The following is a 13317-nucleotide window of genomic DNA, read 5'->3' as shown; positions in this document are numbered from 1 at the left end:
ATGGGATCAGAATCCGACTAACGTTCGTCGTTAAGGGTAGACCAAGGCGCAGCGTGATTTGGGTTCATCATACTTTATTTAAATGTGGGGAAAAAAACAATTTGAAAAAAAAAACAATAAACAACACAACGAACCAAAAGCTTCGTCGTGCAAAATACATGCAACCAAACAAAGACAAGATCCCACAACTGAAGGTGGGAAAAAGGGCTGCCTAAGTATGATCCCCAATCAGAGACAACGATAGACAGCTGCCTCTGATTGGGAACCATACTGGGCCAACAAAGAAAACGAAAACATAGATATACAAAAACTAGAGTACCCACCCTAGTCACACCCTGATCTAACCAAAATATAGAGAATAAACAGGGATCTCTACGGTCAGGGCGTGACACCGACAAGTCAGGTGGAGGGACACACAAGTAGCTTAAGTAATCCAGAACAACCACACAAACCATACAAGAAACACAGGAGGACCCACAAACTAGCAGCAACACAAGAGCAGAAGTAACACGAAATTATATGACACAGTAGACATACATATTCTCTAGAGGTTGACAGAGACGGCAGCTGTTCTCAAGCCAATGTCCACAATATTGGTGTTTCCTAAATCATTGCGTAACTCTTGTCAGTCCAATCAGTGGGCTGTTACCTGGGTGGAATTCTCACTCCGTTGTCCTGCTGTCGGAGACTCCTGGCATGTTTGGACACCTGGATCTCCTCGTCCCAGGAGTCAGACTCCTGCTTTTTGTAGGCTGACGCAGCGTTGAGCACGGCATCACAGGCTATTGTCACCTGGGAGTCACAGGACACACAGGAGCCATTAGACCTACTGATTGAGGAGATGTGTTTCACTGACATAAGACTAGTAGTAGTTTGGGGGTGCTGAGAATGTTTTTGTTGATGGGGGGGGGGGGCAATTCTGTTTGCGTTGGAGACGGCTCTATCTGTCCCCTATTACAGGACTATTAATGGCCCAGTGCACTACTTTTGTGAGAAAAATATTTTTTTTCCAATTTCCCTAATATATATTTATTTCCATTGTGATTTTTCTGAGGCTAGCTATGGTAACAGGTCTAGGACTGTGGTGCATACAGGAGGATAGATAACCTGATTTCAGGTAGATCAGTGAGGAAAAGAGACAATAAATATGTTCCTGAAACTAAGATAATTATATAATAGAGTATCACTGTAGTTCCTCACTAATTTGTCTATTTTACTAGCATCGATAGCAGAGTAAGCCTGTAACAGAGGATAAGGTAATAACACCAAATAATGTAACTTTTAAAGCCCCCATGCAGTCTTTTTATTTTAAATCATCACTATATGTCTAATAACTCAGGCTGTGCGTTTATTTCATAAAAATTATTTATTAACATAACCCCGAGCCTCCTTTTGCCATTGAAATGCTCGGCCTGATCATGTGGGCATATCAATACAAATGTACATATATTTACATACACAGCCCTGATTGGCTGATAGTATCATCTAGACTATAGCTTACCACACTTACCCCTTCAAAGTAGGAGGATATGTATGGAAATAAAAGATGACTGGTCATTAGTTAGAATAATCAGATCAGACTGTGATGTCACTACTACTACTACTAAGCTACTGTCCTGGCCATTATAATAGATGTACATCGGCATATGATTAACACAACCAGTGGTACACATGCACACAAAGGCTTTCACAACAATTAGACCCTGCGATTAACAAACCATTAACACAGGATGCCCACCCCCCACAAAAAAAATAGAAGCACAGGACACCTATGGCATACAACAACAAAAAACAGGATACGGAAGCACTGCACTGGAAAAGGAAAATGGCGAGAAAGGCGGTACGTGATCCACTGTTTCCATTCAGCATGCATGGCACACAGAGGGCATGGGTACACACTCACTGACCAGTGCAGGCAACTCCTCAATATTTGGTAAGGGGATCTCGAAGTGGTCTGGGAATATGACGAGCTTGGCCTCGTCTTCACACTCATACTCATCCCCGTTAAAATCACGGTTTAGTTCTAAATCTGAGAGAGAGGAAGCAGACGTCAACATTCCGTTCCCATGAAACAGTGACTGATGATTCATACACTTGATTGGCCTTTCAGTGAGCATTTGTCTTGGCTAGATAGGAAAAAAGTGAGATGACAGAATCAAATACTCACATCAATTCTGGAAAAGCAACCAATTAGAATATGGTAGTTGTTTCAGGTTATCTAATGCATTTCTGAGATCGTGTGATTTGTTAGAAGGTAATTGAAAGGTGCGTTATCCAATAATAAATGGGATGTGTATGTATTTCTTGAATATTTGAGCTTCCATGTTAGCTGGCTTGATAAGATACAGTATACATCCAGTGAGGTTAACCCAGACTTGAGGTTTAGGGTTAGAAGTCACAGCTGCAGAACAGAGGTCAAATGTAATATAAATATCCCTTGTCAACAAGTGTCAAAAGATCCAATTGTTTAATGAGGTCTAGGGTCAGGTGAATATTACTGTATGTTAAAATTCCAACTAAAGAGTACATTGGTAAGAAAGACGGTGTGCTCTGGACCTCTCTATGCTGAACTGTTGAGTTCTACTGAGAGTAGTAGGATGCAAAGTCCTCGTTTAACAATTTCACAATAGAATATCAAGAATGTAATAGAAAACTCATCAAGGCATAATTGATGACAAGTCAAAACATGTTTGACATGCATTTGGGACTTTCAGACAACGCTTGTAGAACCTTGAATCAAATTAATTGTGTCCCCTATTGTTTCTACGATGTCCAGAACATTAAAATAATTCATGACGAATCGTTGAGTTATGTAGTAAGTAGCCAGATAATGTTACGTTAAAAGAATTGATGACAAATCGTTGAGTCATGAAGTAAGTAGCCAGATAATGTTACGTTAAAAGAATTGATGACGAATCGTTGAGTCATATAGTAAGTAGCCAGAAAATGTTACTGCGTACATTGGTCCCCTCTTTTTCAACCCTAGTCCTCTCTCCTCTATGGCTTTTGTTAAGAAGCCTCTAGTTACATGATGACTTGTGGGCTGCTGGCTGGTATGGAAATGCCAAAGCAACATTGAGCTTTAGCTTGGGTTCCAATGGCCATCAAAGTGGAGAGGAGATTGGAAAGGAGGGAGGGAGGATACAGTTCACATCAGGCTAGAAGAACCTCTGTGTCCAGGCCTGCAGAGTGAAAAGACAACAATCCAGCATGTCCAATAATGGGAGAGTGAAGCTTGTAGCCTGGTGCTTCTGGCTACACCGAGGCAGGGTACTGAAGTGGCCGGCTACACAGCTTTAGTGGATAATGGGAGATAAGGGAATGGAGGGTAAGGGAATGTTACAGGGGCAGATAAACAGGGGAGGTAACTAGCGAGCGTTGATTATTTAAATAACACTAGCGCGAGAGGAGAATCCACCACCTGGCCCTCCCTTACCCGTATCATTGTGGCCGATGGCCGGGGGAGTTGACGGGGCACAACAGCTGAGGACAGCCGAGCGACAGGCAGGTGCGGCCCACTGTAAACCAACCCCCGTGTAGGAGGAGAGTAGACCAGGCCGGGCATGTGGCACTTTGGATTTAGAATGGTTACTAACTGCATATACGAATAAATTAGCTAAATTTAGAGGTGCCTGGCAGGAAAGGAATGGGGGGGGCCAGGCCTCGGGCTCTGGACATGGGAATATGTCACTTTAGGCCAGAGAATGTATGGCCAGTGTAGGGCAACCACCATATAACCAAATAAAAACAATAACAGCATGACACGATGACAGACAATTTCCCCTAATAATCGCATTAGAAAGGGGGAAATGTCGGCCTATAGTAAAGGATGGGAGAGTCTTGTCCTTCTCTTCAAGATGGGCTGACAAACAGACTACTGAGAGAAATGTGACTGTACTGTAAATAACCCATAAGGAGACTGAGTTTAAGGGGAACTCCCCTTGAGGATATTTTCAGGACAATATCAGACTTACCCAGGAACACTCTGCCATTTCTTCTTCTGGAGATGGCGCCTCCTGCGGAACCTGTGGCTTTCTGTGGGAAACAAGTGAACAGGTAGAAAGGTTATTAACGGAGCAAAATATGTCGTATAAAGCTATATATATATCAAGCAAATATATCTCTTAAAAATGGCCTATTCTCAAAGACAGCGGTAGCAAGCCATGAAACTACTATAGTTTTCTAAAATACAAAATGGTTACCTATATACTACTAAAACAGTTTTGATATATTTAAAGTCATTTTTTCCCCCAACACTAATACAACAGCCTAGTTAGTGCTGGCTGACAAAACGTCAAATATAACAGTATATGAATAAATACCGGAACCATGTCCTTAATACACTCCATAGAGTAGAGTCAGTAGACTGTGAATATGTCAAACTGCTAGCTAGGGTTACAAGACCATTCACTGTGAACTGACTGGATCCATCTGATCCAAATCGAGTTCAGACCGACTCCCATCAACACATCGAACAGACACGAAGAATGAACTCTGGGACTAACTAGCATCATGGGAAAACAACAGAAACAGGAGCCGGTGGAATGAGGACAGCTGTTTCTGGACAGATCCAGGCATGAAAATAGATGCACTTATCTGGGGGTCAATTTTGACCGAACGGAAAAGGTTGCAGCTAAGGTTGTTTTAATTTGAATTTTAAACTGAACATGCAGTTTCCTTACTCGATTGTAAACAGAACAGAAAACAGCATTCTGATCTGGATTGTTATGTTGCTGGGAGACGTAGGGAAGATCTACTTGGCTAGATCCATTTGTCAGGGAAAGTGAGTGATATTTTATTTTTTATTTCTATTTTATTTTACCCTTATTTTACCAGGTAAGTTGACTGAGAACACATTCTCATTTACAGCAATGACCTGTGGAATAGTTACAGGGGAGAAGAGGGATGAGTGAGCCAATTGTAAGCTGAGGATGATTAGGTGGCCATGACGATATGATAAGTGATAATATATAAATAATAAACAGGTTGCTACCTATTTTGAAGCTTTTGTGTCAGGATCTGATGTAAATCTATCTGTACTATTACAATAATATGATTTGAATAACGCATCCTAGAGTGCAGGCTTGAGTTCTTCCTATTCCCAACCCAACTGTGCAATTCTAACTTATTACTATGGTATAGGCCTATGCAAAGTGCAGATGACTCAAAGATTATTCACTGAAATCCCTGTATGCTGTGCACATGACGAATAAACATTTGATTTGATTTGACGATCCATCACTGACTAAATTTAAATTTCACCATAAATGTTGTGGTTACAGTGCCATACCACCAAACAAATGGTTGAACCAAAACAAATCTGAAGTTAGGGAACTTCCAAATGAATTAGTGAACAGAAACCATTAGTTAAAGGGAAATTTTAAAAATGTTCTACTTTGTATTCATGCTCTCCAGCACTACTGCAAAATCAACATCTATTTTAGAATAAGACTGCAACGTAACAAAATGTGGAAAAGTCAAGTGGTCTGAATACTTTCCGAAGGCACTGTATGATTAAATAAATAAAAATTCCTCAGCAACCTACACACAATACCCCATAATGACAAAACAAAAACAAATGTAGACATTTTTGCAAATGTATTAAAAAAATAAAATACAGAAATACCTTATTTAAATAAGAATTCAGACCCTTTGCTATGAGACTTGAAATTGAGCTCAGGTGCATCCTGTTTCCCTTGATCATCCTTGAGATGTCTCTACAACTTGATTGAAGTCCACCTGTGGTAAATTCAATTGTTTGGACATGATTTGGAAATGCATAGTGTCTATATAAGGTCCCACAGGTGGCAGAGCATGTCAGAGCAAAAACCAAGCAATGAGGTTGAAGGAATTGTCCGTAGAACTCCGAGACAGGATTGTGTCAAGGCACAGATATGGGGAAGGGTATCAAATTTTGGGGGGGCATTATCGAAGGTCCCCAAGAACACAGTGGCCTCCATCATTCTTAAATGGATGAAGTTTATAACCACCAAGACTCTTCCTAGAGCTGGACGCCCGGCCAAACTGAGCAATCGAGGGAGAAGGGCCTTGGTCAGGGAGGTGACAAAGTACCCAATGGTCACTCTGACAGAGCTTCAGAGTTCCTCTGTGGAGATGGGAGAACCTTCTCTGCAGCACGCCATCAATCAGGCCTTTATGGTAGTGGCCAGACAGAAGACACTCCTCAGTAAAAGGCACATGACAGCCCGCACGGAGTTTGCCAAAAGGAACCTAAAGGACTGTCGGACCATGACAAACAAGATTGAACTCTGGCCTGAATGCCAAGTGTCATGTCTGGAGGAAACCTGGCACCATCCCTAAGGTGAAGCATGGTGGTGGCAGCATCATGCTGTGGGGATGTTTTCCAGCGGCAGGGACTGGGGGACTAATCAGGATCGAGGCAAAGTTGAACGGAGCAATGTAAAGAGAGATCCTTGATGAAAACCTGCTCCAGAGCGCTCAGGACCTCCAACTGGGACGAAGGTTCACCTTCCAACAGGACACCATAGGATAACCGACACAGCCAAGACAACGTAGGAGTGGCTTCGGGACAAGTCTCTGAATGTCCTTGAATGGCCCAGCCAGAGCCCGGACCTGAAACTGATCGAACATCTCTGAGAGACCTGAAAATGCTGTGCAGCAACACTCCCCATCTAACCTGACAGAGCTTGAGAGGATCTGCAGAGAAAAATGGGACGAACTCCCCAAATACAGGTGCGCCAAAACTTGTAGCGTCATACCCAAGCAGACTTGATGCTGTAATCGTTGCCCATGGTGCTTCAACAAAGTACTAAGTAAAGGGTCTGAATACTTATGTAAATGTGATTTTTCATTATTTATTTTTTATTGTGAGATGCAGAGTAGGTGAAGGGATGATCTCTGCATGTGTGGTTCCCACTGTGAAGCATGGAGTAAGTGGTGTGATGGTGTGGGGGTGCTTTGCTGGTGACACTGTCAGTGATTTATTTAGAATTCAAGGCACACTTAACCAGCATGGCTACCACAGCATTCTGCAGCGATACGCCATCCCATCTGGTTTGCACTTAGTGGGACTATCATTTGTTTTTCCAACACGACAATGACCCAAAACCCACCTCCAGGCTGTGTAAGGGCTATTTGTCCAAGAAGGAGAGTGATGGAGTGCTGCATCAGATGACCTAGCCTCCACAATCACCCGACCTCAACCCAACTGAGATGGTTTGGGATGAGTTGGACTGAGAGTGAAGGAAAAGCAGCCAACAAGGGCTCAGCATATGTGGGATCTCCTTCAAGACTGTATTCCTCATGAAGCATTCCTCATGAAGCTGGTTGAGAGAATGCCAAGAGTGTGCAAAGCTGTCATCAAGGCAAAAAAATAATCTCAAATGTAAAATATATTTTGGTTTGTTTAACACTTTTTTGGTTACTACATATGTGTTATTTCATAGTTTTAATGTCTTCACTACTATCCTACAATGTAGAAAATAGTAAAATCAAAGAAAAACACTTCAATGAGTAGGTGGGACCAAATTTTTGACTGGTACAGTATTTGTAATTTTTGTATATTTATTTGATATAGTATTTTGTAAATGATGTGTATGCAGTGCTCCCTTGTGAAAGAAACCTTAGTCTCAATGGGATAAAATAACCTGGTGTGCATAAATAATAAAGAAATACAATTATCTTCTGTGCATCATGTGATTTTAACCAACTATGAGCAGGCATTGCTTGGTAAAGTACCAGAAAATATCAATAGCGTTTCCGGATTATGTCATCTGAAAAACTTTTTTTCTCCAAAACATAGAAATGCACAGTTCTCACAAGTTCATATTGATGTGGTGCTAGAGATGATGAATATGAAGTTGAAACAAGCCAGCCTCTTATCAGCTCAAAATATATTTTCCTTCAATGTTTTGTGCCAAAATTGAACACACAAAGTCTAATGTACTTGCAACTAATAACAATATATCACTGATTCGATAAAACTAACAATCAGGGAAAAGAGGGGAAAATCGTTCACACAAACAGAACAAATAAACATGGCACAACAATATTATTACCGTCTCATTCTAGGTCCAAGCTCCAGAGCTTTTGTGACAGGGCCTTCTCCAGGGTTTCGCCAAAGCTCTGGAACTCCCTCCCTCCAACCATCTCTGACTGAGTCCAAAGGTCTGGAACTCCCTCCCTCCAGCGACCTGTGACTGAGTCCAAAGCTCTGGAACTCCCTCCAGCCATCTGTGACTGAGTCCAAAGCTCTGGAACTCCCTCCAGCCATCTGTGACTGAGTCCAAAGCTCTGGAACTCCCTCCCTCCAGCCACCTGTGACTGAGTCCAAAGCTCTGGAACTCCCTCCCTCCAGCCACCTGTGACTGAGTCCAAAGCTCTGGAACTCCCTCCCTCCAGCCACCTGTGACTGAGTGCAAAGCTATGGAACTCCCTCCCTCCAGCCACCTGTGACTGAGTCCAAAGCTCTGGAACTCCCTCCCTCCAGCCACCTGTGACTGAGTCCAAAGCTCTGGAACTCCCTCCCTCCAGCCACCTGTGACTGAGTCCAAAGCTATGGAACTCCCTCCCTCCCTCCAGCCACCTGTGACTGAGTCCAAAGCTCTGGAACTCCCTCCAGCCATCTGTGACTGAGTCCAAAGCTCTGGAACTCCCTCCAGCCATCTGTGACTGAGTCCAAAGCTATGGAACTCCCTCCCTCCAGCCACCTGTGACTGAGTCCAAAGCTCTGGAACTCCCTCCAGCCATCTGTGACTGAGTCCAAAGCTCTGGAACTCCCTCCAGCCATCTGTGACTGAGTCCAAAGCTCTGGAACTCCCTCCCTCCAGCACACTGTGACTGAGTTCAAAGGTCTGGAACTCCCTCCCTCCAGCCACCTGTGACTGAGTGCAAAGCTCTGGAACTCCCTCCCTTCAGCCACCTGTGACTGAGTCCAAAGCTATGGAACTCCCTCCCTCCCTCCAGCCACCTGTGACTGAGTCCAAAGCTCTGGAACTCCCTCCAGCCATCTGTGACTGAGTCCAAAGCTCTGGAACTCCCTCCAGCCATCTGTGACTGAGTCCAAAGCTATGGAACTCCCTCCCTCCAGCCACCTGTGACTGAGTCCAAAGCTCTGGAACTCCCTCCAGCCATCTGTGACTGAGTCCAAAGCTCTGGAACTCCCTCCAGCCATCTGTGACTGAGTCCAAAGCTCTGGAACTCCCTCCCTCCAGCACACTGTGACTGAGTTCAAAGGTCTGGAACTCCCTCCCTCCAGCCACCTGTGACTGAGTGCAAAGCTCTGGAACTCCCTCCCTTCAGCCACCTGTGACTGAGTCCAAAGCTCTGGAACTCCCTCCCTCCAGCCACCTATGACTGAGTCCAAAGCTCTGAAACTCCCTCCCTCCAGCCACCTGTGACTGAGTGCAAAGCTCTGGAACTCCCTCCCTTCAGCCACCTGTGACTGAGTCCAAAGCTCTGAAACTCCCTCCCTCCAGCCATCTGTGACCGAGTCCATCACCATCTTGAAGTCCCTCCAAAAGCTCCAGCTCTTCACCATTGCCTAGCCTTAAAGGGATACTTTGGGATTTTGGCAATGGAGTCAGATGAACACGTAGATACCAGTTTTATGTCTCGGTGTCCAGTATGAAGGAAGTTAGAGCTCATTTTGCGAGCCAATGCTAACTACCGTTAGCACAGTGACTGAAAGCAGATACCCATAGACTTTAAGCCATTGCAATAACGCTAGTTAGAAATTGCACTAGCGCTAGTTAGCAACTTCCTTCAAACTGCACACAGAGACATACAAATGGTATGCACGAGTTCATCAGACTCCTGAAGTATCCCTTGAAGCCCGCCCCCCCTCACACTCTCCCACACACACAAAACCGCTCGCTCACTCATACACTGACACATCACAGTCCTTTCCATTCTTTAGTCCCTCCCTTTCGTTTTTTATTCATGTTTTTGTTTCTTCCTGCTATTAATGTAGTGTTGTCTTGCTTTGGATCTCTGTGTTTTGTTTAGTTTCTACTATTGGGCTACCGAGTGGCGCAGCGGTCGAAGGCACTGCATTTCAGTGCAAGAGGCATCACTACAGACCTTGGTTTGAATCCAGGCTGTATCACATCTGGCCGTGATTGAGTTCCATAGGGCGGCCCAGCGTCGTCCGGGTTTGGCAGTCATTGTAAATAAGAATTTGTTCTTAACTGACTTGCCTAGTTAAATAAAGGTTACATTTAAAAAATAAAAACTGTTGTAAAGCGACTTTGGGTTGAAAAGTGATATGTAAGTCCCATGTAGTATTAAATAATATAATTTGTCAAATTTACGTACACTATGCACTGTCGGTGTGTAGACCAATATAGAAGCACATGGTATGACCCCTCACCTCTTTGACATGCCGTTTTAGGAGCATGTAAACACTCTGTCCGGTTTTACGGTAATGTCTTTCCACATGTTCTCTGCCAAAGCCCAGGAATGTGTTCATACACACATACAATCCTCCCTCAGACTCCTGTGAACAAAAACAACATGTGGTGAACAACATGCAAGGCACACACACACACACACACACACACACACACACACACACACACACACACACACACACACACACACACACACACACACACACACACACACACACGAGGTAGCACATGTATAAGGAACAATGATGTGTATTTGTCATAACAAAGTCAAGTGAGGTGATTTAACAATCTGAACTTCAGATAAGCATCCCCCCACACAGACGAAAATACCAATGTTTGGGTTCCTACTGGGTGCTTACTTTGAGTCTCTAATGGTAACTCACCAGATAGAACTCATGAATAAATGAGATACAGGGCAGTACATGGAAATTGCAATTTTCTCCGTTTTGACAGCATTCTATATTGAGTGCATTCTATATTATGATTGTTTTTCCCCAAGGTGTAAAGACGTTTGGGGTCAATAGAGGACTGCGCAAATGATGTCACAGTTTCCAGGATATTGGAATTGCAGTATTTTGGGATTTGTCAGCAGGGTTGTGCCAATAAAATGTCATTGCCAGTGACACACACACTTGTGGCAGGTGGATTCTATCATGTGATTTTAATCCATGTGATTTTCATGTAGGCTAAAGCAGACATGGTCTTGCATTTAGGACGTTATTTTCTGAAATATGTCTACAATATGGGTTCATGTTTGAAACAGTGTAACTCCAGTACAGCTTTTGTAGACTGCAAATAGTTTAACTGTAATTGCCTACCACCATTAAAACAGAAACAGACACAGAGTATCAAAGTACTTTCACGTGTTCATGTAATTTATGCCTTGATCAACTGACACTCAACCACCTTCGAGGCACAGGCCTACAGGATCCTCTTTCCTACACTTAACGACGGAGGTTTAACAAAAATATCACACAAATAACCCTCTTAACTAACCAAAATCTGCAATTCGGAGTAGGCCAATAGGCCCTGATGAAACTTTGAAACGATGAGTTACACACGATCTTCAACCGCGCTGGGATAAAAATAACCAACTTGTCAGTCTTCAGTCTGACATGATGAACTCCAGACAGCTGAGTCACTCACCTTTAAAATGGTTTCAGTTGAGCAATTATAGCTTATAAAATATGTTTTCTCATCAACAACAAAAAAAAACGTGTGAATAGTTGGTCCTAAAAGCCCAACACATGGTAACCTCAAACTCCAACAGTTTGTAATAGCGCGCGTGCTTTTCAGTTCATCGGTCTCGTGAAGTTGTTGCAGATGGCAAGTCAATCACATTGAAATAAAATAACGGACCCCCCCCAAAAAAAAAATCTAAGATATTATTTTCTCTAATACAAAAAAACACCGTTAGAAATAGCTCCCATATCAATATAACATTATTATAGTGATTCTACATGTGGCTGGTGAGTCATGCTTTCAATACAACAACAAAAAACACACTGAAACAACTCAGCTTCAGTGTGTAGCCTGAAATGCAGAAATAGGGGACACAAAATAATTTAAAGCACCAAAACACAGTCCAACCCCACGTAGGTGTCATTAATTATATTGACAAAACAGTAGACAGGGGCACAGTGAACAAGTACAATTTCACAAAGGAAATACCATTCCACGGGATGTAAACAACATTTAATTATTTATTTTTCTCAAGCTCAAGAGAATGGTGGCAATGGAAGCCCCAGATCCTGCCACAAAACTGCGCAGCTATTCACGTGTGTTAGGGCATTTTACGGGATGAGTAAGGACAGCTTGGAACACACAAACACCCCATAATACGGGGAGACACTTACGGGAGAATCGTAGGAAAAGGCACATTCGCTCTTGAAAACCCTGTCTCCTGTTCTGGGAACTCTGATGGTGGGCATATAAGGGACAAGCAGCTCTCCTAAATCTGCAGCCATCTTCGCATTCCTGCTTCTCGCACCACAATGCTAAGGGAGTCACTAGAGAAGGCTGTCAGAGGAGAGATGATGCTATTTTTAAATCATTCGGTCTCGACATTCCTCCAGCGGCGAGGGATATGACGCTGGAAATATAACGGAGGGGGAAGTAATTTTTATTTTATGCGAGAGTTATCCTCTATAAACATGTAATCGATCATCTCTTTCAATTGCGTATGTCTGTTGCTTAAGAATTATATCGCTGTATTTACCGTAGGCGCAGTCACGCACTGAACGGTTTGACTCAAACGAGGGGTCCCACACACTTGATTGATAAAACCACCCATACAAATGGCTACACCCCCTCACTGTTTTTCTGAGGACCATTCTCTGTTCAACTTAAAATGGAAATGCTAGATTAGGCTACAAATTGTTTGTTTTTTAAGTGGTTTTGGGGGGAGGGGAGGGTGTGGTAGAAACTAGTAGGGATTTATTTGGTTTTTAAATTGTATTTTCTTAGTAGTACCGAATTAGGAAGAACATTGCTATGTTCGAATACGCATACTAACAGCACTAACCATACTATTTTTGGCGTGAATTTAGTATATGGTACGTTTATTGGTCATAGTATGGATATAGTTAGTATGCCAAAAGATTTCGTACTAAATTCGCCAAAATATGAAGTATACACCATAATACACCATAATTTAGGGCCCATAATGCAATTCTCCATGAAATGGGCGTGGTTTCACATAGTTTTCTGATTTGAAGAAAATGGCGGAAAATATGCAGCCGAAGTACAACAACAGCAGATACACACTTTTTCCTTTAACTAATTATGACAAATATTAAGAACATGTTGATCAATGTAATCAAGTAATGACTTTTCAAATAAGTTACCTTACACGTTATGTTGGCTGACAATTTGTTAGCTACGCTGTGTTTACGAACCACATAGCATATCATTACAGCAGTATGTA

General features: G+C 42.8%; 1 protein-coding gene across 2 annotated transcripts in view; it reads right to left on the bottom strand.

The window, feature by feature from the left end:
* Positions 1 to 12700, bottom strand: part of LOC129867458 (ubiquitin carboxyl-terminal hydrolase 13-like) — a 41987-nt gene extending 29287 nt beyond the window's left edge. The window contains exons 1-5 of one of the 2 annotated variants that reach the window (XM_055940887.1): positions 12248 to 12700; positions 10352 to 10477; positions 3975 to 4035; positions 1908 to 2029; positions 650 to 792 (exon numbers count right to left, since the gene is read on the bottom strand). In XM_055940887.1, coding sequence (XP_055796862.1) covers positions 650 to 792; positions 1908 to 2029; positions 3975 to 4035; positions 10352 to 10477; positions 12248 to 12358 — 563 coding nt within the window. In that variant the 5' untranslated portion in view covers positions 12359 to 12700. The remainder of the gene's footprint in view (positions 1 to 649; positions 793 to 1907; positions 2030 to 3974; positions 4036 to 10351; positions 10478 to 12247) is intronic. The other variant, XM_055940885.1, reaches the window with a different exon arrangement.
* Positions 12701 to 13317: the final 617 nt, after the last annotated feature.

The sequence above is a fragment of the Salvelinus fontinalis genome, chromosome 12 (genome assembly GCF_029448725.1).
Source record: "Salvelinus fontinalis isolate EN_2023a chromosome 12, ASM2944872v1, whole genome shotgun sequence".
Taxonomy (NCBI): Eukaryota; Metazoa; Chordata; class Actinopteri; order Salmoniformes; family Salmonidae; genus Salvelinus; species Salvelinus fontinalis.
Note: the sequence above shows the minus strand (reverse complement) of the source record. Positions and strands in the feature narration are given on the sequence as shown.